Source organism: Photinus pyralis, unplaced genomic scaffold, assembly GCF_008802855.1.
Source record: "Photinus pyralis isolate 1611_PpyrPB1 unplaced genomic scaffold, Ppyr1.3 Ppyr1.4_LG4, whole genome shotgun sequence".
In the NCBI taxonomy this organism is placed as follows: Eukaryota; Metazoa; Arthropoda; class Insecta; order Coleoptera; family Lampyridae; genus Photinus; species Photinus pyralis.
Window position 1 is genome coordinate 16025244 of NW_022170511.1, and position 21888 is coordinate 16047131.

Below are 21888 nucleotides of genomic sequence, written 5' to 3' on the forward strand. Positions count from 1 at the left end.
GAACGTTTTCCAATTAAACTTACCAAAATGCTTCGTTTGGGCTGCCAAATGTTCCAAAAATTTGCGCCTCCCATTTCTGCGACCCGCACGTAACATTGGGATAAAAAATGACCCCCCATTTTTTTGACGGAAATACCTATATGTCTTGAAGCACCAATAATCCAAATTTAACAAAATCTTGATGATGTCGGTCGGTTTGTAGGTCTATCGGTCTGTATGTCTGTCAATCGGTCTGTACTATCATTTCCGGCGAAACGGTTGAACCGATTTTAACCAAATTTGGTTCACATATTCTTACATATAAAAGAGGAGAATCGAATTGAATCTTGTCAATGGTAATGAGAAACTACAGGGTGATGTTTTTTCAGGAGTCATGTTCCATTTGCTACCCCTGAACTGTGTTTCGGTGAGGTGCTGTTAGATTGTAAAAATTGTATCTTACATGTTTATAAACTAAAGGATTAGATTGTAGAGTGTATACTTTGTACAGTGTAAAATTATAACACCCTGTGGTTCGGGAACGAAGCGTTTGCGTGTCTATCTTTATATGAACTTTTAGTCATAAAATAAGTCAAAGAATTAGCCCCTTTCGTATATACATAATATGTATTTAGAAACACCCTGTATATATGAGAGTCGTCAGTAGTGTGAAATTACAATTCAATTTTCTTTGCACTTGAATCACATGTGTCAGAAATGCTTTCTTGAAACTACTGTAGCGGAATAATTTTTTTTCCAAACTGACCAAACAATAAGCGTTCATGGATAACTGAAAGAGGAAAACAAACAACTTATAGGAACTGGGAAAGTATTTTATTCTTATCATTCCGTTCGCTACCATAATGTATGTATACATAATAAACAAAATAAAGAAGGTATATTAAAGGCGGCTAAATTCTGCACCCAACACAATCTACGCATTTATTTGTAAGAAACTTTCATTTTTAATTGGCGATTTTTTGGAGTTTATCAGTTTCGTCGGTTTTCAAGATATTCGGATTTAAAATTTTGACCTCACCCACAGATACGTGTCGTCCAGACCTTCCATATTCCCTTTGACAGTACCCTCTAGCGACACTCCGTTAAAGATATCCGGATTTGAAGTTAAAACCTCATCGACAGATAATCTCGACCAGACTTTTCATTTTCGCTTATAGATTGTCCTCTTTCGGCACTCCATTTTCGCGATATAGGGATTTTAAGTTTTGACCCTATCGACGGATATATTGCTTTTAAGTTTTCGCTAGCCTTCCTACACTTTCCCATTGAGAACTTCTCGATGGTTTCCAAGTCTGTTCAAATGACGACTCGAAAAGTTTTGAATGCGCTATATACCTGGTCTAATCCTCTGCTTGTTTATTCGGGGGGGGGGGGGGGGGGGTTACTTGATTCGGCAACCTAGCCTAGTCAGTCGACTTGACGGTTGTAGTAGGTTCCGGCAAATGAAGGAAATTGGTAGTGCAAATAAATTTATTTGTGATGTTTTATTCTGGTTCGGCTATTAGCCAAGTTGGCCTTGCAAGATATTATATCGAGTAATAATTTAATTTCCTATTAACGTAAATTTTCCACTTATACCTAATCTACATACTTATGTAGCGAGATCGTCACAAAACTCATAAATAACCGACTCTACTTTTTGCTGATTTTAACTCGCATAATAGTCGCATTTTGTCTCTTGCGTCGTAAGTTTCGCGCATTGGACTATCTGTGAAATGGTTCCTAAATTTAAACAACGTTAGTTACTTCGATAAGCGATACGACATTATAATACCTATAGAACTTCTCGAAAAGTTCAGGATCCTCTTGCATTCGATAAATTAAATTGCTCCATTCCGTAGGATCTAAGTTTTCCAGGCCGTAAGCCTCTTTCGCCGAATACAGCTTGAATACCTCTGGAGAGTGTTGTGGATTCCTATTCGCCTTATCCAAATCGAGGGTCCAAGTTTCGTAATCCATTACTTTCTACATCAAAGTGTTTAAAGGGCGTGAAGGAGATAGGAGGGATAGTTACCCATGAGCTGCCACTATCGCCACCATCAAAGTAATAGATCCTGTAACTTGGGTTTACGTTATCAGAGGGCGTTACGGATGATCCAATGTACGCTACATTCACCGGGCGACCTAAATAATCCTGTTTTTTTATGTACAATTCACACTAGTCTCTATAATTACTGTGATTTTTGCTGTCGTAGAATACTTGAAATCCATCAGTATGAGTGTGACCGAAGAACTGGGCTGTAATAATATTTTCGTATCTGGTTACAATGTCATAGTAGTTCCTCGACCACACTCGTAAGCAATCCTTATCTCCGGGTGGCATGTGACCTAGTTCAAAGATTACCTGAGAAATGTCATTGATCGCACCAGCACCACAATACCTATAATGTGTACTCTTTCTCCACTTATCTCCGCCTTATGCAGCTCATTTACTAACCATTCGAGTTGTTCGGCTGGATCAATACTGTTTATGTAAAGCCACCTACAATTTCACAAATACCAAAATGAAACACTAGGCCGGTTTAGTTTCGTACCAATTCCGACAGTGACAATAATTGGTATTCAAAGAGAGTACCCTGAGACCAGGCCGGGGATGGATGCTGTAGTATGCGCCATGCAACACGTTTCGTTTTTGTGACGAAGGTATCCAATCCATCCAAAATTTCACCAGTTTCTTAGATAACCACGAAATAGAAAATTTAGGGTCACTTACCCATGGTGGGGGATAGCTGAAGACATAAACCTTTTACTATTGTAAAAAGGAAGCACAATTTAAAATGCATGGTCTTACCATCCATCTGGTGCGGTATCATGGTTTCCAATGGTTGGTAAGATCAACATGTTTGGGAAAATACGCTTCAAAACAGAAATTCCTCGCCTATGCGGAACTATCTGTCTCAATTTTGTTTGCCTCCAAATATCACGAGGCACAATATCACCCAACCACATAATGTAGGCGATATCCTAAAACATAAAAAGGTTACTATTCAATGAAAAAGAAACTCTCATAATGGGTGCCAACCATATTAGGCATAAACAGTGGACTATGACTGTAGTAGTTTTTGGGCCGATTCTTCGAGAAATTACATCCAGTAGTACCCTTGAAAATTAACCGTCAGGTGGTAGACTGCGAAATTAATTGCAAGGATATCCTTTCAGGCTCACGTAGGGAATGCAATACCGGGATCGCGGGATCCCGAAATACTGAGATCCCGCAGCATTTTTGCGGGATTAATCCCGCACATAAATGAAGCGGGATCCGCGGGATTTAAGGAATTTGTCGACCAAGGGTCGACTCTGTTTACTTTGGTAATGAAACGCAAAACGGAGAAGTTATTTTTTAAATATTTTTTCGTTAAAAATGTACTATGATTTTTGAGGCCCTTTAGAAGTTCACATTTTTGTGCTTTACAGGTGAGGTTTTTTGAGCTCAAAGTTAGGCTGAAGGTACTTTTTTGTTAAATATTGTGATAATTAGCGATTTATTTTAATACAGAAGTTAATCGCACAGAATTGCTTATTTGTCAATTTATTTAAAGATTAATACCGGGATCCCGCGGGATTAACATCTAACAATCCCGCAAATACCGGGATTGAGATTTTGCTGCGGGATTGCATTCCCTAGGCTAACGGTTCAAAAGCAAGGGTAGTTTGTTAAATCAAAAATTATTTAGTTTGTAGACCCATAATCCGCAGGATGACAAAGACCATTCGACCTCTGTTCAAGTGTAAGAAGTTTTGCAAATTTGCCATCCTTCAAAGTCGCTGCCTTTCGAATGCATTGAGGTGAGAGGTCCCTAATCGTCTGATTTACAACTGAGTTTTGTAACGGGCTACGTTTTTTTCACTTATAATTGCACAAGAGGTTTGTATTTTACCGAGTAAATTTGGGTTGTTTAGGTAATGAAAATCTGTTGCCTAGCAATTAGACGAGAAAAACTGTCAACTAATAAAAATGCGACACCGCAGGTGGAGCATTTTTAGGTTGACAGTTTTTCGAGTTCAATTGCTAAAAGGCAACAGATTTGAATTGCAACAACACAAATTTACTCGGTTTAAATACAACCTCGAGTGTAATTCGGCAGGACAATTTAACGAACAAGAAATTCACATAACTAATCAATTACTGACAGACGTCAAACTAGTCATATGGGAAAGGATAATGCGATAATTGGTTCGAAAATGAATAAGTGAAAAAACCACTAGTGCATTTGTCGCTGGAAAAGTTGCAGGTAACTTTTGCCGCTGTCAAAGTGACAATTTCACTGCGGCTTATGCGATTTTTTATACATGAGTTGAATTGTCAATTTAAAGTAATTGATTTTTACTTCTGGTCTGGGGAAAATTTGTGTATATGTAAAAATGTATCATGAGGTGGAAGTGTGGGACAAAATGTAGCTTAATTGGAAGTCTGGCACACGAAGCGAAAACAGAGATTCGTACTAGGTGCTAATAGACGCATTTTGGTAAATGATTTCGGGGTACGGTCTAGTTGTTTTAGAACCAAATTGTAAATAATGAGTATACGCAAAATTAGTAGAGTAACAATTAAAAGCAGAAAAACAGAAAAATAAGTGTAATAAGATTATCATTGAACCAAAAAGCTATTCAACTACTTCATCTTCTTAACCTCTTTTTATCTGAGCTACCGTGGGAAGTAAAGTGTGGAAGGTAGGTAACGTACTGAAAACGAAAGGAGAAAAACACGAAGTTTTCAAGAAGAATTTTATACATCGCGCCACACGACTAACCTGAGAAAAGTAGGTGACCATTACAAATTACTTACCACCCAGAAACTGACTGGTTTAACCGAATGGGTAGATTTTGCTATTGTTGCAATATCATTACCACAATTGTTTCCAAGATGAGTTCATCAGCTTGGTTTACAAGTTATACTTTCTACCACTTAGGTATATTTGCTTCAGGGGTTGGAATCCATATGAAATATAAGTTCCGGTTTCGCACTACTTAGATAGAATTATTTTTAAGGGTTCCAGCATGGGTTCCGGTTCGGCGTTTTCAGCAAAATTCTAAATTGGCACTCTGAACAAAAGGGAGACTTTTGACTAGTGATGTGAAATTACACGTTTTTTTTAAGTGCGTAATATGACGTGTAAGTGTGCGTTTACAATGAACGTATACGTAAATATATCATAAACCGTAACTCGTACATATCCGTATGGTTTCCGTAAATTTACTTGGCTGTTTGCAATAAACCAAAGATCATACTACAAGTAGTATGATATTTTACCGTACGTAACTTTGAAACAATTTTTACGTTTTATGTATTTCTTACGTATACGTTCATTGTAAACGCACACTGAAATTACCAATTGTTATGTTTTTATGGTATTTTATGTAATTTATGTAACTTAACATTTTTTTTTTAAAAAAACGCAATTTTACAGTAAAATTACCAGTAATTTATGTTTTTACGTAATTTACAATTATTTTTGTAAAATTACCTGTCATTTATGTTTTTTATGTTTTTTTTTTATATTCCATAAACCTTTTTGAATTTTGTTAGTGTTTGAAAACAAAAACACTTGTTAAATTATATATCTTGGTGTATTAAATAAAATACCCAAGTAGTAGATATTTCGCCAACACGCGTCGTTTGGAAGAAGAGGTTCCAGATCGCGAATTAGATGCTGTATCATCTTCATTAAACCAAACTAGATTCAACGGTGAATCGTGTACGTTGGTAGTACCGTTGATGGTCTGTGGTAGTACCGATCAAAATGTATCAAATAGGTACAAAAATTACGGTTTTTTAAGTAAAAAAACGTAAGTTACGTAAATTTCATAAAAGGCATAAATTACATAAAAAAACGACCTCTTGTAGGTTACGCGTAATATAACAGTTTTTTATGTAACTTATAAATCGTTATTTTACGATCCACTACTTTTGACTGATGCAGTCTTTCCCCAGTACATTTCTACCGACTCTAACGATAGTTACTGGGTATGTCTATACTATAGCATCCGCAAAACGAAAGTTTGAACATGGAGTTAGATTTGGTTTTATTCCAATTGCATATGTATCAAATTTCATTTAAACGCTTCCATAAATAAGAAAGTTAGCACTGCGCATGCGCAGAACTAAATTGTGAAACTGCCGTTATTTGCTTTTAGTCCAAGTGCAAATTTATGAAATTTCATTGACAAATAAGAAAGTTTGCAATTCGACTCATAAATGGCCAAGATGCGAAAAGGGCACAGTGAATGTTGAATTGATTAGGCTCAACTTTTGGTATTGCGTATTATATGGTTAAGACTATGGCCATATTGACTTTCAAACAATTCGGTTTATAACTAACGGAGATGTCAAAAGGGCCTTCCTTATTTTTTGGTCTACATTGCCAATTCACGAACTCCTATCTACAAATTTGATAAAAAATACACCTGTAAAATTTTATCGCAATCGGTACATTCGTTATCGTGATATGGTGCTAACGGACAGACAGCGCCCGTCTGTCTGACGGACAGACACCTCGAAATTATAAACTCGCTAGGAGCTTGTTAATCATGTTGTCCGAATCGCAGCACGGCAAAGTTTACACTTAAAATAAAAGCTTTTTTTATCTTACGCAAAATGTTCCGGTCCGGTACCAGCTCTTTCCGGTTCCGGTTCCAACCCCTGATATGGTTCAAACATGGTGGATCTCAAACGACCAACACCATTGTGTGACCACACTGTATGTTTCTATCGAGTTACTGTAGTTTTTTGTACCCATATCGCCATGTAGTGAAAAATTATACTAAGTTTGTATACAGGGTGATTCCTATAGTACCTGCCACCGTTTGGGAGCGTATAGGGGGTGCCTAGGGGAGTATTTTGATATAGGACACTTGGGGTCGGAAATCTAAAATAAGGGCGCCAGAACCAAATTTATCTTCTGGAATTTCACGCCTGTATGTAGGCAACCCAACCGACCGACGTTTCGCGCGGAGCGATGCAGAGCGAGTTAGCGCGAGGAAGCGACATGGGAGGGAAGGAGGGAAAACGACAGTCAAAAGCAATAACGTTTACAAGTGTTCAACGTGGCCACCGTTGTTCTCAATGCACTTCCTACATCTAGCCAACTATTATTATACTATTGCCATAGTGTTTATTCACTTGATACGCGTCGTTGCAGACGGGATTTCGTGGGTTTAAACAAAATTCTGATCAAGTGTCAGCCACACATCGCCGCCTGAGATCGCTCCGTGTGCACCGCCGGCCGGTTGGGTTGCCTACCTACAGGCGCGAAATTCCAGAAGGTAAATTTGGCTCTGGCACCCTTATTTTAGATTTCCGACCCCAAGTGTCCTATATCAAAATACTCCCCTACGCACCACCTACACGCTCCCAAACGGTGGCAGGTACTATAGGAATCACCCCCTTATAGAATATAAGCAACTTACCGGATGTTGTTTTGCAATAGATTCAAGGAAGTATTCTAACGTTTCCAGCGGTATATCACATCGATAATCTCCCCATCTGTAATATTTAAAGTCAAGAAGTTAATATAGACAAAGATCATACTAATGTACTTAATTCTTGTTTTAGAACATTTTTCAAAATTACGAGTTATTGACTAAGTCGATTTGGTTGATTAACTGTCAGCTTTGAATATAAAATATTCAAATGGCGACTCTGTCGGTCCGTCCGTCCGTTCGAGGTCTTAACTACTCTTACAGTTTTCAAGATTTCGTTTTCGGTAGCGTAGCGTAGCTCTTGCACCTCAATCAATTAAAGGCGTGACGATTAGTATGCGCATGCGCAGGGTGCGCAATGTCAACTTTCTTACTTATGGAACGCTTATGGTGATCTGTTTTTCAAATTTTAACCACAGATGCTTCTAGGAAAGACAAGCATATCGCATGTTGTAATAATTAGATGTGTGCATGCGGAGGCTGCTCAATGCTAAATTTATTATTTTTAAGAATATGTATGCCATCATTTATTTTCCTTTGCGCACATAAATAGTCCGTTACATTTTTATTTATTTATTTTTATTTATTTTACCTTTATTTTTGAGTGGCCGGGGTTTCAGCCAAGGCTGTTCTACCAACCCCACCCACTATACATTTACAAATATCCATGCCCGAACCCGTATTCGAACCAGGGACCCTTAGCACCACAGTTCAGCTTCAACTGAACTGCGCCACATGGGCCAGCAATACATGATCTTTCCGAAAGTTCTGATCAATTCATGAAAAATGCGCTAAAGTGACTCGCATTAAGGCGAAATCCTTTTTCTTCTTTTTTTTTAAATTGCGCTATTGCCAACTTACTGTTTTAGATGAGTTAAGACAACCAATCCCAATCAAGGTTCCTTGAAAAAGTAGGTAAACACAAGATATAACAAGATATATATAGAATCGCATACGATTTTCAGGAGGAGATTTTTCTATGAAATGTTATCCGTAAATGGAAATTCAAAATGACAATAGTAAAAATAAAGAGAAGCGGATTCCCCTTCCCCTTTGTGAGTACACTCCCAAATACTCTGTTACAATTTTTATCAGATCAGGTCGAATGTGTTATCGTTGTATGTCTCAGGAAGACCTATCAATCACTTTCGCTTGAGTACTGACTATCAAGATTCCGTCCTCGAGATATTCGCGATAGAAGTTTTGACCTCATTAACAGAAACGTGTAGTCATTAATTCAGAGTTGGACTGGGTCACTGGTTCAACTGGGTCACCTGGGTCACTGAATTAAACTGGATCACTGGGTCGCTGGGTCACGTCATACTCTCTTCAGTTAGACCCAGTGATCCAGTTTGGCCCAGTGACCCAGTTTGACCCAGTGACCCGGTTTGACTCAGTTTCACCCAGCGACCCAATTCCACCCGGGGACCCAATTTGACCCATAACCTAGTTTGATCGAATGTGATGTTTGCTTTAATATTTAATAATTGCTGTCCTACAGGGTCAAACTGGGTCAAACTGGGTCACCGGGTCAAGCTGGGTCACTGGGTCACCGGGTCACCGCGTCACTCTATGCTTGACCCAGTCCAACTCATCGAGCTCATTAGACACATAATAATTGGTCCAAAACAAATTGATATTACTTTACCTTTTTGATCGCCTTTTTGTTTATTTTATAATTATTGTAGTTGATAAAAGTATCAGATATTGTTGATAAATTGACAAAACTACTTAACTACATAATATCATATAAGCGTAATCGTATTCGTTTAATTTATAATCTTTATATACAGTGAGTTTTTTTTAAATTCGAACATAGGAGTTTGCATGCAATGTAATTTCCCTATGTTCGATTAAAAAAAAAACACATCAATCTATGAGGTGTGCGCGATTCACATTCCCAAATCGCGCAACTTGTGTGACTATGAACTGAACAGCAACTCTAATAGTCTTTATGATGAAGAGCACTCGGTAAGATTTTTTTAAAGAAGCCATGTGAGGGCATAGCAACTTTAGGATACATTTTTCTTAAACTTACGAAAACTTGACCTCACAGGCCACGCACTGACACCACAACTCATTGTGAACCAACCTTCAATTATTTGTAGGTCATGTGCCCCTAGCATTCTACTAATTTGATCTATTCAATACATAAATGAAGAAAATAAGAAAATAAATACCGAAAACAATTACAATAAATGTTCGAAGTGTCCTCCTTGACATTCTAAGCAATAACCTAACCGACTTCGTAATTAAATTGGACGGCGGTATTTTTAAAAATGTGACAGCTGTCAATTGTATCTACTACTCATTTGAACTACTCAATAGATTGATGTGTTTTTTTTTAAAACGAACATAGGGAAATTACATTGCATGCAAACACCTATGTTCGCATTTAAAAAAATTCACTGTAAGTATATAAAATTCTTCTGTAGGTATGTATGTTTTGTGATGGAACTCCTAAACGGCCGGATGGATTTTTATGAATTTAGAGGGCGTATGTAGATGTTATCCATTAGTTACAATGTCGTTCGTGTGGGATTATGAGTTACGTTACTATGTACTGTACATTTAAATTCCACAGGTGGTTAGTGAAAAAGGTTACGTTGGGGATAATTAAAATGGGGGCTTTCAAGAATTAAAAAATTCTGCTATTGTTTGCGTTTTGTCGGTCCGTCCGTGCGGACCAACTGCTGCGGTTTTGAACTACATTTAGGGGAATGGTTCTAGAGTCCTGGAATTGTTTGCAATACGTAGACTATATCTTGAAGGTGTGCTAGACGGCCATCAAATTTCGCTTTCTTAAGCCCACACCCCAACCCCACCCCTGAATTACTTCCTGAGGTGCTGTTTGTGAATGTAAAACGTGCATAACATTTACATACGACAACCAACTACTTGTCTAAAATTTGCATACGCATGCCTTTAGTGGTGACAAGTACAATATTTTTGAAAATGGAGGGGGGGGGACAAACGCTCGTTTCTACCCTTCATGGTATTCTAATAAAAGGTATTGGTTTGTACAGACTATAACTTTCCTGCACGACTCCTTTCTAAAGATAAGTAGAGAGTCGGTGGGATTCTAATTAAAGGTCTCAGCAAGCAAATGGAACTGTTTCCTACCAACTATCGCCCTACTTTCAGACTCCTAATCAAAAGAGAGGATGGGGGGGGGGCTGGTTTTTCCCTTCATGGTAGTCTAATGAAAGGTCTAAACAAATAGAATTTATTTGTACCAACCATAGCCTCCTCCTCAACTGCTTATCGCGATCGGATATAAATAATTGCTTGTATCTCAAAAACAGATTGTAGGAGGATGGTACTCACAAAGGGCGATTGGGACATCTGGAAGAAATACATCTACCCACAAATGCAAAATGCATTGTCTAGAGGAGACATATCTGTTGGTGAAGTCTCCTCATTAATCATCTAATAGTAGAGGAGCTAGCTTGAGATCCACTGAACGAGAGTGATCAAAATTTTAACCGATGGAGTTCTACTTTGGCCTATCCGAATATGCTAAAATCGACCGTCTGCTGCCTCAGGTTGACTTAAGGCGCTGATGCGCTACTTCTTGCGGTACACAATTTAAAATGGTTGTTTTTTGAGAAGATATAAGTTATACCAAAGAGTACCCTTACTCTTTGGTTATACACCAAAAGAAAATGTTGATAATAGCTCTTAAAAAATGTTTTAAAAAATCGTGAACATTTGATAACTCCGTAAAAAACAATTCTTGGTCGGTTTTTTCACGAACTTTCTACAGACATATATCTAGGTTACAGTTGGATGAATGAAGCTGCTTTTTTTACAGACTAATGGTAGGTACTGCCAATGACTAGGACAGTATTTCTTTTTTCAATTTTTTCTCTAATTATAAGATATCTTATAATAACAAGAAAATAAAATAATCATATAATATTAGAGAAAAAATTTAAAAAAGAAAAACCGTCAAGTCAATTGTACATACCTACTAATAGTCTGTACAGACAATCAACTTCATTCATACAACCGTTACCTAGTTATATCCGTAGAAAATTCATGAAAAATGAAATTGTTTTTTACGGAGTTATCAAATGTTCGCGATTTCTTTTAATATTTTTTTAAGAGCTCTTATCAAAGTTTTCATTTAATGTATAACTTATTTTCTCAAAAAAACAACTATTTCAAATTGGTACCGCAAGTAGGTTAGGCCAAGGTAGAACTCCACCGGTTAAAATTTTGATCACTCTCGTTCAGTGGATTTCGAGCTAGCTTCCCTACTTTAAGGTGTGTACCTATTCACTTGCAACAAAAAGCCTCCAATGAACCAAACGTGCCGCGCGCGCTGCAACAAATTTGTCGTCAATACGTTGACACAAACAGAATAGAATGCGCCAAACATTTTCCAGATTTGATGGGAACGCAGAAAATACCGCAAACTCTACAAAGAGCACAAATTTCCCCCGCAAAATGTTTATCGGAACCTATTCAGCGCGCGCGGCGCGTTTGGTTCGTTCGGGGCATTTTGTTCCAAATGAGTACGCACCTTTATTACAAGAAAGAAAACATCGATAACTAAATAGCATAGCATGCTACTACCTTATAACGCATCAACCATTTACGAAGCTATTTCGGTTTTAAAAAATGGGCTTTATCTGCACGAGAGTTGTGCACTATTTATACTTGTTTTTAGTAGTTCAAAGATAAGTGCGAGCATTTTCCACTCGATTACAAATTTATGCGTTGATCTATGCCTATTAGATGTCACAAATACGTACCTTCCCGCTGGAATTTTTGTTGCAAAAATGCTTTCAGTTGAAAAGTTGCGGCAACAGTGTGGCTCACCGCAATTACTTACACTCCCAACAGCATACTCTAGATCCAGGTGAATGTCATTTATTTGTAACACTTTAATGGGTTTACTACTCTAAAATCTTCATTTTAATAGAAAATTAAGTGAGTACTCAGTGTAGGTACCTTCTGGAAAGTATGGCGCTTTTGCGGTAGTGACTTAGATACGTTCGGCAGTTTAACTGTCCACTCATGCGAAGGTATAGTGATTTGCGGACATTCTTCGATAAGCATACTGCAAATTTCTTCTGGTCCTAATATGCACATTTGAGAAATGGAAGATGTTTAACAGTTTACCTATTTGAACTTGCTTGAAAGCCGGTAACACGTGGGGTATAAATGTATCAAAGATCCCTTTGCATACCTCTGAGTTTTGCACAAATTTACAAATGGCTACAAATTGAAGTTCCGCAAGGAACAAAGGCAGGTTTGATTTCGCAGCTGCGTGAACCATACCAACCACTACAAAAGAACGTGCAATTTAAAGAAAAAGGTAATGCCTTTAAACCTCACGCATTTGGCAAACCGAGCAGCTGACAACGGAATCTACAGTCTCATAAATGGTTGGTTTAGATCCTGTCTTCTCGCCATTTGTCTAAAAATCGAAGTTACTTAGCAGTCTATCCAATATTAGTTGCAGCTCACCACGCTTCCCTCTGTATCGGCGCACACGATTAATAGGTGTAAAAGTATGTACGATATAAATCTCCCCATCAAAAGTAAGTACCTTTCAAGAGAAGTGATGAATTTGAATAAACAGATGAAATTGCAAAAGCCAGTTTGCTCATTGACTACACACAATATTTGACACGCGCGGATTAAAAAATCGCTACTATCAATGTTTTAAAATAACCCTTTGCGATATAAGTGTAAGAAACCATAGAGTAAATAACGTTGTTTACTCTATGAAGAAACGCATCATAATGACCTTATTACCCAAATTTAGCTGTTTTTAGATACTGGGGTACGGAGGTCAGGCCATAGTGTCTTTTGTATTAAACGTTAATATCTGCAAGGAGTGTGACGATACTGTTGTGTAATTTGAATAATCGTAGTAAGATATCGAAATTCAATTCTCAACTTATCAACACGATGTCGTACGCACTGCGCAACGTGTTTAGCAGTTTTCTAGAATTGCACAGCTCCTCGTGTTCATTGAACTGTGACTGGGAGAAATGGACGTAAGGAGAACTGCGGATAGCCTGGCGCAATTTTCATTCACTATTCTGTTATGATAACATGTTTACGGACGTGAAGAAATTTAGGCGTTGATATCGTAGATGACGGAAGCCTCAACACAAGGTTAGAGGTCACAAATTACTTTGCCCACATTTCCTCCTTATCAACCGATGTACAGTTTTATCTTATAACAGCACAAATTCCTGTTATGTAATCCAATTTTGAGGTGGGTTACCCAAGAGGCCTTAGAAGACTACATCCAACAGCATATATGATTCGATGTTTAGTGCATTGTGGATTCTCAAGTGTGCAAGTGCATTTAATTGTTTCCCAGTGCCAGGTCTGGGTTTGTAGTGAACACTTACATTTTGTAGTAATTTGTTGCTTAATTTCAAATCCAAACTAACATGGATAGGTACCTATTTGAATATTCTCGCTTAAGTTACCCGCGAGAATCTGTCACTCGGGGGCCACTCCAAGTGCACTAAGATCGTGATCGTCATGTAGGACACCTACGTTGTGTAGTAACTGAGTTCTAAGGGCCTTAAGTGGTTCTATACGACTCCGGCATTTACTTACGAATTAGGAAACCTACAGGAAAACCTAATTCGGAGTAGTCCTATGATGAACAAAGTCTACAGCTAATATCTAATGTACAGCAGCACTTTTGAGTCCTCTCGAAACCGGGGTAAATACCGGGTGATTCATTAGAAGTGATGAACGCTTGAATTTCGCGCGTAAGGTTTTAGTATTTTTTGCATTATTAGATTGACGGTTTGAATTTCGTTAGTAATTTTTATCTGTCATGACTGTCATTTAAGAAACCAGTGTCGCCGTTAATTGTTGTGTGCCATTTGCGGTTTATTACTTTCTCCATTTTGAACAATTTTTAGAGCTGATGCACTAAAATATGTAAGAAACGTGACTGTGTCTAGTGTTAGTTTATGATTTGTGGTAAAACAGAAGCAGTATTTGTAGATTATAAATAAGAAAACGATTTACTGAAAGCATGATGATACACCACTGCAATTAAATAAATGATCATCAGTTAGTACCAACTTCATAATTTTTTTGATTTGCGGGAAATTCAAATTGTCCTCACTTCTAATGAATCACCCGGTACTACATACATGCTATGATTAACCAAAATGGAATCGAGCCATTCCCCAGGTATTACAACACATACATCAGACAAAACTAAGAGATATTAAATATGCCTCGCCGGACGGTAGGATTACCCAGGCCCAGTGGGGTGCCTGTAGACGTGGGCTAAAGTTGTTGGGTTTCGGAACGAGTGAAAATGTTAGTGTTAGGTTCACCAAGGCCCGTATAAACTTGAATAACTCGATCCCCTGTAAATAAGCACACTTCCCTCTTGATTACTCACAGCCCAAATAAACAATTATATAAAATGCAATGCAATAATTGAGAGTGACTAAAAAGCACGATACCCAAATAGTGGGACACATGCAATTATGTATAATACAGAGACAGCCCTACCGACAATGAAACATGATTGCCAATACCAACAAAGGTTAGAGGTACAAGTGATTGAATTCAGTAAGTGCATAAGCAAAGGGTTACAATCTGCATTCAAGTTAAACACATTTATAGATTAATTGAATAAAGCAAACACCTCGCCTGATATAAAAACAAAAGCACACATTAAGGATTAAGGTATAACGAAATATTTCAAGATAAGCCGTACTTTACACTTAAGCCGGTTACAAGAAAAAAGACCATGAACACACATGTTAAATCGTATTTATTGACTACCCCAAGCGACGCGGTAACTTGATCTCCTAACACCCCTAAAAACCACCCGAAAATCGCCCATTCCCTGCATTTCACGCATTTCTAGGAAAAAACTGGACTGCAGGTGTTCGAAATGGTAAACATATGTGGTCTTTCGAGAAATTCCATCCGTCTCATCTTCACTCTCTTTCCCTTTTCTGTAATCTCCCCAGATTTCGGTTGGCAGCTTGTGTAACTAACATGATGTATCGGGTGCTTCGTATCGACAATCATATTCACAGGACGTTGCTAAGGTTGGGGCATCTCAATACATAGATACCTACTAGAATCTAATTACAACGTATTTTTAGCTTTTGACTTCGTTATATTACACGATTAACACCTATAACCATTATGTTTCACTTTATCGTAAATAATGTCAATTAATTGTCAAAGTTGGCCATATTGTAAAGCTTAACAGGCGTACGTTATATCATTGAATTTATTATAAATTCAATGGTTATAACATCGTTTAAAATGAATAAAACAAAGGTTGTATGTATGCAACCCTCCGGCCTTTATTTCAACCGTTCCTTATGTCCAACAGTCCAACAATTAGATCCGGCCTTTGATCCGGCAACCCTGTTCACCTATGTGAAGTTGGCCTTGGCATCCAATACAAAAACAGACTTTTAACAATACATTTTTGTGTTTAGGTATGGATGGAAATGTAGTCATTAAAATCGAACCAAAACAAGAAGAAGAAATCCATTCCTTGCTTCATGGACAAATTTCAGTAAGCAACGAAGTTTTGGTGACGATAAAGGACGAAATTACCATTTGTGCACAGTGTTCTAAGGAAGAAGTACAGCAACACTCCGGCTTTCATCGTCACTTTTTAACTCTTTGTAAAACAGTGTCTAAAGATTTTAAATGTGCTAATTGCGATTATGAGACAAATTATAAGAGCAACTTCAGACAACATCTTCTAAAACATAAAGCTTCTAAGGATTTGAAATGTGCGAATTGTGATTTTGGGACTAATTATAAATCTGCTCTTAAACGACACCTTTCAAAACATAGAGTTTGGAGGGATTTGAAATGTGCTGATTATGATTATGAGTTCAATAATATGCACAATTTCAAACCACATCTTGTAAGACTTAATTTTTCTAAAGATTTTAAATGTGCTAATTGTGATTATGAGACAAATCATAAAAGCAACTTCAAACGACATCTTTCATAAAGTTTCTATGGGTTTTAAATGTGCTACTTGTCATTATGGGACTAATGTTAAACGCTATTTAAAACGACATCTTTTGATACATGCAGGTTCGAAAGATTTTAAATGTGGTGATTGTGATTATGAGACAAATGATAAAAGCAACTTTAAACAGCATCTTTTAACACATAAACTTACTAAGAATTTTAAATGTGGTATTTGTGATTATGAAACAAATTATAAAAGCAATTATAAACAACATCTTTTAACACATAAAGTTTCTAAGGATTTTAAATGTACTCGTTGTGATTATGGGACCAATAAGAAGCACCTCTTCAAACACCATCTTTTAATACATCAAGTTTCTAAAAATTTTAAATGTGCCGATTGTGATTATGCGACAAACTATAAAAGTAACTTTAAACAACATCTTTTGACACATAACGTTTCTAAAAATGTTAAATCTGCTACTTCTGATTATGGGACCAATAAGAAAAACATTTTCAAAATAGATCTTTTAACACAGCAAGTTTCTAAAGATTTCAAATGCGCTGATTGTGATTATGAGACAGATTATAAAAGCTAACTTTAAACAACATCTTTTCATACATAAAGTTTCCAAAGATATTAAATGTGCTGATTGTGATTATGAGACAAATTATAAAAGCAACTTCAAACGACATCTTTTAACACATAAAGTTTCTAAGGATTTTAAATGTGTTACTTGTGATTATGGGACAAATAAGAAACAACTCTTCAAACGACATCTTTTAATACATAAAGTTTTCTAAGAATTTTAAATGTAGGTACTAATTGTGATTATGAGACAAATAATAAATACCTGTGTATCTGTGAGGACGGCAGCGTAGGTTGTACTTAGCATATACGAGAAAGAGGGGTACTCTTTTGAATATTTTGATGTTTCTTTGTATGAATCGTCTAACGATATTCCGTGGAGTAAGTAGGTATCTCATATAATATTATCGTGTTTCCATTTGCATTTTTGAAGTCATGTGCTTGATTTTTTAAATGAATTTGTTTGGATAGGTCCGGTTTTGGATGTTTGTGTGTATTTTTCTTTCATTTTATTGTGTCGTAGTTGATTTATTCTTATCTATTTGTGTGGGTTAGGTTATTTTTTTGTCCATAAAAGGTTATTTCCTGGTATCGCCTTGTTGTGCGTGTAACATATTTTATATGTTCTTGTCTTTTCTGACGCACAAAATTCTTCCCCCTCATTTCTCACGTCCCAACACATAAAAAACCGTCCTATATAGTAGGTATTACACAACGCAACACCTAAACATGCCATCCGGCCCTTAGGGTCTAGCCGACTACTACCGAACTCTCGCCAGGAAAGATTGCCGGTCACAGCACGCCTTGTGTTGATCTGCAATCTATGTTTTTCTTAAGATACGAGCGACTTCCGGAATAGGATCGTGCCAATGGCGACCGAAAAGTCTGTTTGTACAACGACATGATACTATCCCGGAAGTCGCTCACATCTTTAGAAAAACACAGATTGTAGACCGGGATCAAGTGTTCTCTGACCGGCAATCTTTCCTGGCGAGAGGTTTATCACGATTGTGGTGTCGGCTTAGGAGACTCCTAGGATCATTACAATACGCTTAAAACGTAAATAATTCCCAAATGATTATTGTTCCTATTTATTCTGGTCACGTAATCAAATTTTATGTGGCCGATTACATATTAAAATTTATGGGCATTGGAAACTGCATAACATACCTAAACACAGTTCCTTAAAAAAACTTGAGTCATATATTAAGCTGCGGGAGGGGATTAATCTAACATTAACGACAAATTGAAATAGGATTTTTCAAAACTGGTCGTTTAGAAATATTTTCTAATATGAATTCACAATAATTCTTGTATGTCGCATGATCTCTGTTTGTTTTTCTCTACTTTACTTGTTATAGTCTCAATGGTCTTACCATTGAATTTATAACTATCGTCTTACTAACACATATTATCCTCAAGATTAGGGCTCACATAGAGCTACTGACAAAATTAATGACCTTGATGATATAGTTTTTTTGTCACACTCAAAATCCGGAGGTCGGGTGTTCGAACCTGGGTTGAGGTGAATTTTTCATCTGTGGCGGAGATGGAAATTACCTTAGACCAGTTCCGAGCATTCTACGGGCTACTCCGAATTAGGTTTTCCTGCAGTTTTCCTAATTCGTAAGGTAAATACCGGAGTAGTATAGACCAACTTAAGACCTTCTGCAGAGGCACCTCTAAATAGCATTATGCGGGTCACTCTGTAATTGGGCGCATGCCTGTTGAGGGCCCAAAAACAAAAGAGGGATAATAAAATAAAATAAAATAAAAAATAAAAAGCAATAGGTATATTTCACATTGCAAAAAGGTTTGCGTAATTATGGCAGTTAGCTGTACATTAACCATATATAACGACTGAACTTTTGTTTGGTACCTACAGTGTGTTCATTTGATTGTAACAGCAATTATGTTTGTTCCATTTAGATTAGGAAGTGGTCAGATAATTTTTTGGATAAAAATTGGAAGTAAAAACATCTATGTCCCTATATCAGCAACCAAGAATGAAGCTCTTGTTAATACCAGTTGTGATTTTCACAATTGTGAATTCTTCTATCTGTGTCGGGGGTAATAAATAATCATCTTAATTTCTGTTTCTTTTGTTATGTTTCAGATTTGGTGTTTATTATTGTAGCACTACTCGAATCTTGCACAACATCTGATCCTACTTCTTTGGGTACCTGCCGCGAACTTTGTTGGATGTCATATGGCTCTGGAACTTGTATTAGTGGTGACTGCTGCATTGACTGAAATAATAAATAAGTAATGAACGATACAAGAGATAAACAACATCCTAATGTAGGCAACATTCAAATAAATAAGCAATTTAATTTTTTATTAATTTTTCCCTTGAACAACGGTTACCTATAGTGTTGTTAAGCTATGGTTTGTTAGGACAGTTCGCTAGCGAAAAGTCGGAGAAATTCGGCGGCGTAAAAATCTATTCAGTGAGGAAAGCCGTCCGGAATGTTCGTCGGCCGATTTCGGGTGATATTTCATTTACGGCTACTCCCGCGCCTGTCACAGCACAATAAACAACTATAGCAAGAAAATAATTAAACCTCGAATTAAACCAAAGTCAAAGGGGCTCGAGGTTGACTGAAAAGCCCGGTACGCAAATATCGGAACACATTCAAATATGTAGATATACCTACTTATACACAGTTATATACCGCCAATATACCATAATTCACAACACTAGCAAAGGCAGCGCTATATAGCAAAGGTTACACATCGTATATTTGATTGATAAGTATCGAATTAACAGTAACAGTAAATTATCAAATTAAATTTAAAAAAATAAAAAACAGTAAATATACCTATAAGTAGGTAATCGTTATAATCGACGTTTACGTTAGACATATACATATAGTAGATTAATTGAATTAAGTAAATATCTCACCTGGTATATAAAAACAAAAGCCCACAGCACGAGGTGTATAACAAAAATATATTAGAATTAGAGATGACCGTGTGTACTTCACAGGTAGCCGGTTATAAAAAAAGATCTCGAAAAACACACCCCTCTGAGGCTTATTTAGGTATACACTCCTCGAGCGACGCTACGACTTTAATATCCACCCGAAAACGGTCCATTCCATTCATCCTCACGTATTTATAGGAAAGATTTTAGCTGTAGCTGGCGAAATGACGCCAGTATTCTCTAATGAAATTATTTGCTGTTGGCCTATGTGGTTGAACACTTGGTTATGGAAAAGTGTCAAGGTAAATTACAAAGATAATGTAGTCACCGATATTCAATAAAAATTATGAATTATAACCAAAGGGTAAATTTTCTATGTTCAGAGGTCCATATCTCACAACAATGCTCACAAGTGAGGCACAACCATGAACCACCTTGAGCATGATGTCGTAACCCTTATGTTAAAGTGATATTTGAGACACGGCCGATATGTGAATCGTCTGGGATTACAGCCACATCCAAGATTTGAATTATTTAACCTAACTTTGCAGTTCATTGTTGTGCGTGCTTGCTTTTTAATTTTTTAAGATGTCTAATGTACCTCCCACTGTAGATTTAGGTTTTGCAGTAGAATGCGATGCATGGAAGCTCGAAAGTCGCTTATTTCCTAGTAAAATTGGTGGAAAGCCTGCATGGTTGGATCTGGCTAATCTTCCGAACTCTACAGATCTGCAATGTAACCTGTGTCATAGGCAAATGATATTTCTCTGTCAAATCTACGCCCCATTTGAAGAGGACGAAAATAATTTCCATAGAACACTGTTTGTCTTCATATGCAGAAACTCTGAGTGCAGCGTACGAGATACGAATAATAACTTGAAAGTGTATCGCAGCAATTTACCGCGTGTTAACACATTTTATTCAGAAGAGCCTCCTTTGGAAGAACCCGATTTCACTTTCTCATTAAGTAAGTGGATTAGATTATGTCAGCTCTGTGGCTGTGTGGCAGATAAATCATGTAGCAAATGTAAAGTTGCATATTGCTGTCGAGAACACCAAGTTATCCACTGGAAGCAGGGGCATAAAAATCAATGTGGCAGTGAGGTTAGCAACACTCCTCAATCGACAGTGCTGTTTAAGGAATATGAACTTGTAATTGAGACAGAAGCAGACAATCCTAAAGAGAAAGAGGCAACGGAAGCATGGAAGGAATATCAGCAGTTAGAATCGGAAGGAAACTTGGGCAGTATGGCGCACATTTCTGAAACGGAACTTCAAGCACACTCGTATGCGATGGAAGATCGTACATTTTTGCAATTTCGAAAACGTACAGAAATGGATCCGGATCAAGTTATACGTTACGAAAGGGGTGGTAAACCATTGTGGATTGCTGATAAGCCTGTGTCTCTCTCAGTTCCCAACTGCGAATTATGCAATGGACCAAGGCAGTTTGAAGTACAAATAATGCCACAGATGTTAAGCGTGTTAGGTGAAAATGATTTAGATTGGGGAACTTTAGTGATTTATACGTGCATAAGTAGTTGTACTGACAGACCAGGTTATAAAAGGGAATTTGTGCTTAGACAAGATGTTTCAAATGAATAGTTAGTTGCCTAATATATGATGTTTATGTTCCCTTGTAATTAAACTTTTTTGAAATACTAATCTTTTTATTATCTGCTTTGTAGCTGGGTACAGTGAAAGATCAATGGTATTTGGCACTCATACAAAGTGCTTACAAGCCCAAAGTTTTCTTAATTTCACAAGTGCAATTAGGTTGATTTGGTTGTTTGTAATGTCACATAATATATGCTATGGAGAAGATATGTATACTTTTTGTCATGTAGGTACCAACAGATGAGTGAATGTGCTTGAGAAATAGAACCTAATGCTTGGGTGTGGCCTATTTAAAAAGATACATAGAGAAACTATAAAGAATGTATCTGTATAGTGTCTACTTACGACGCAGTACGCGCATTACAGACGCAAATATTTCTCT

At 37.2% G+C, this 21888-nt stretch overlaps 2 protein-coding genes and 1 long non-coding RNA gene across 5 annotated transcripts; 2 read left to right on the forward strand and 1 right to left on the reverse strand.

Moving 5' to 3' along the window:
- Window positions 1-1456: 1456 nt before the first annotated feature.
- LOC116168851 (sphingomyelin phosphodiesterase-like) lies at window positions 1457-13209 on the reverse strand. Of its 3 annotated transcripts, none has more exons than XM_031484841.1 (13): window positions 12901-13209; window positions 12766-12847; window positions 12550-12714; window positions 12379-12506; window positions 12180-12328; window positions 7408-7483; window positions 2792-2964; window positions 2535-2729; window positions 2382-2482; window positions 2176-2328; window positions 2015-2124; window positions 1775-1965; window positions 1457-1722 (listed from the first exon to the last, which is right to left on the reverse strand). In XM_031484841.1, the coding sequence occupies exons 1-13, from the start codon at window positions 12964-12966 to the stop codon at window positions 1617-1619; spliced, it is 1695 nt and encodes a 564-aa protein (XP_031340701.1). In that variant the 5' UTR covers window positions 12967-13209; the 3' UTR covers window positions 1457-1616. The 3 variants fall into 3 exon arrangements, with proteins under 3 accessions (XP_031340701.1, XP_031340700.1, XP_031340702.1); XM_031484840.1 differs by having other exon boundaries at window positions 12898-13207; XM_031484842.1 differs by lacking the exon at window positions 12901-13209 and having other exon boundaries at window positions 12761-12847.
- A 5442-nt stretch (window positions 13210-18651) lies between these two features.
- On the forward strand, window positions 18652-19301 carry LOC116168038. Its single transcript, XR_004144696.1, has 2 exons — window positions 18652-19033; window positions 19101-19301. It is a non-coding gene; the product is annotated as an uncharacterized LOC116168038 (long non-coding RNA).
- A 1118-nt stretch (window positions 19302-20419) lies between these two features.
- On the forward strand, window positions 20420-21550 carry LOC116168034 (programmed cell death protein 2). The gene has a single exon (XM_031483683.1). It carries the CDS (start codon window positions 20478-20480, stop codon window positions 21492-21494), a length of 1017 nt encoding a protein of 338 aa, XP_031339543.1. The 5' UTR covers window positions 20420-20477; the 3' UTR covers window positions 21495-21550.
- The last annotated feature ends 338 nt before the right edge of the window (window positions 21551-21888 follow it).

Excerpts from the sequence above, each read along its gene's own strand:
- LOC116168851 (XM_031484840.1), bottom strand. The coding sequence starts at position 12,966 with ATGGGGAGATTTATATCGTACATACTTTTACACCTATTAATCGTGTGC. Across the intron at positions 12,507-12,549 it reads TTTCAAGCAAGTTCAAATAG|GACCAGAAGAAATTTGCAGT; the intron begins GTAAACTGTTAA and ends TGTGCATATTAG. Across the intron at positions 7,484-12,179 it reads ACAAAAATTCCAGCGGGAAG|ATGGGGAGATTATCGATGTG; the intron begins GTACGTATTTGT and ends TAAATATTACAG.
- LOC116168034 (XM_031483683.1), top strand. The coding sequence starts at position 20,478 with ATGTCTAATGTACCTCCCACTGTAGATTTAGGTTTTGCAGTAGAATGC.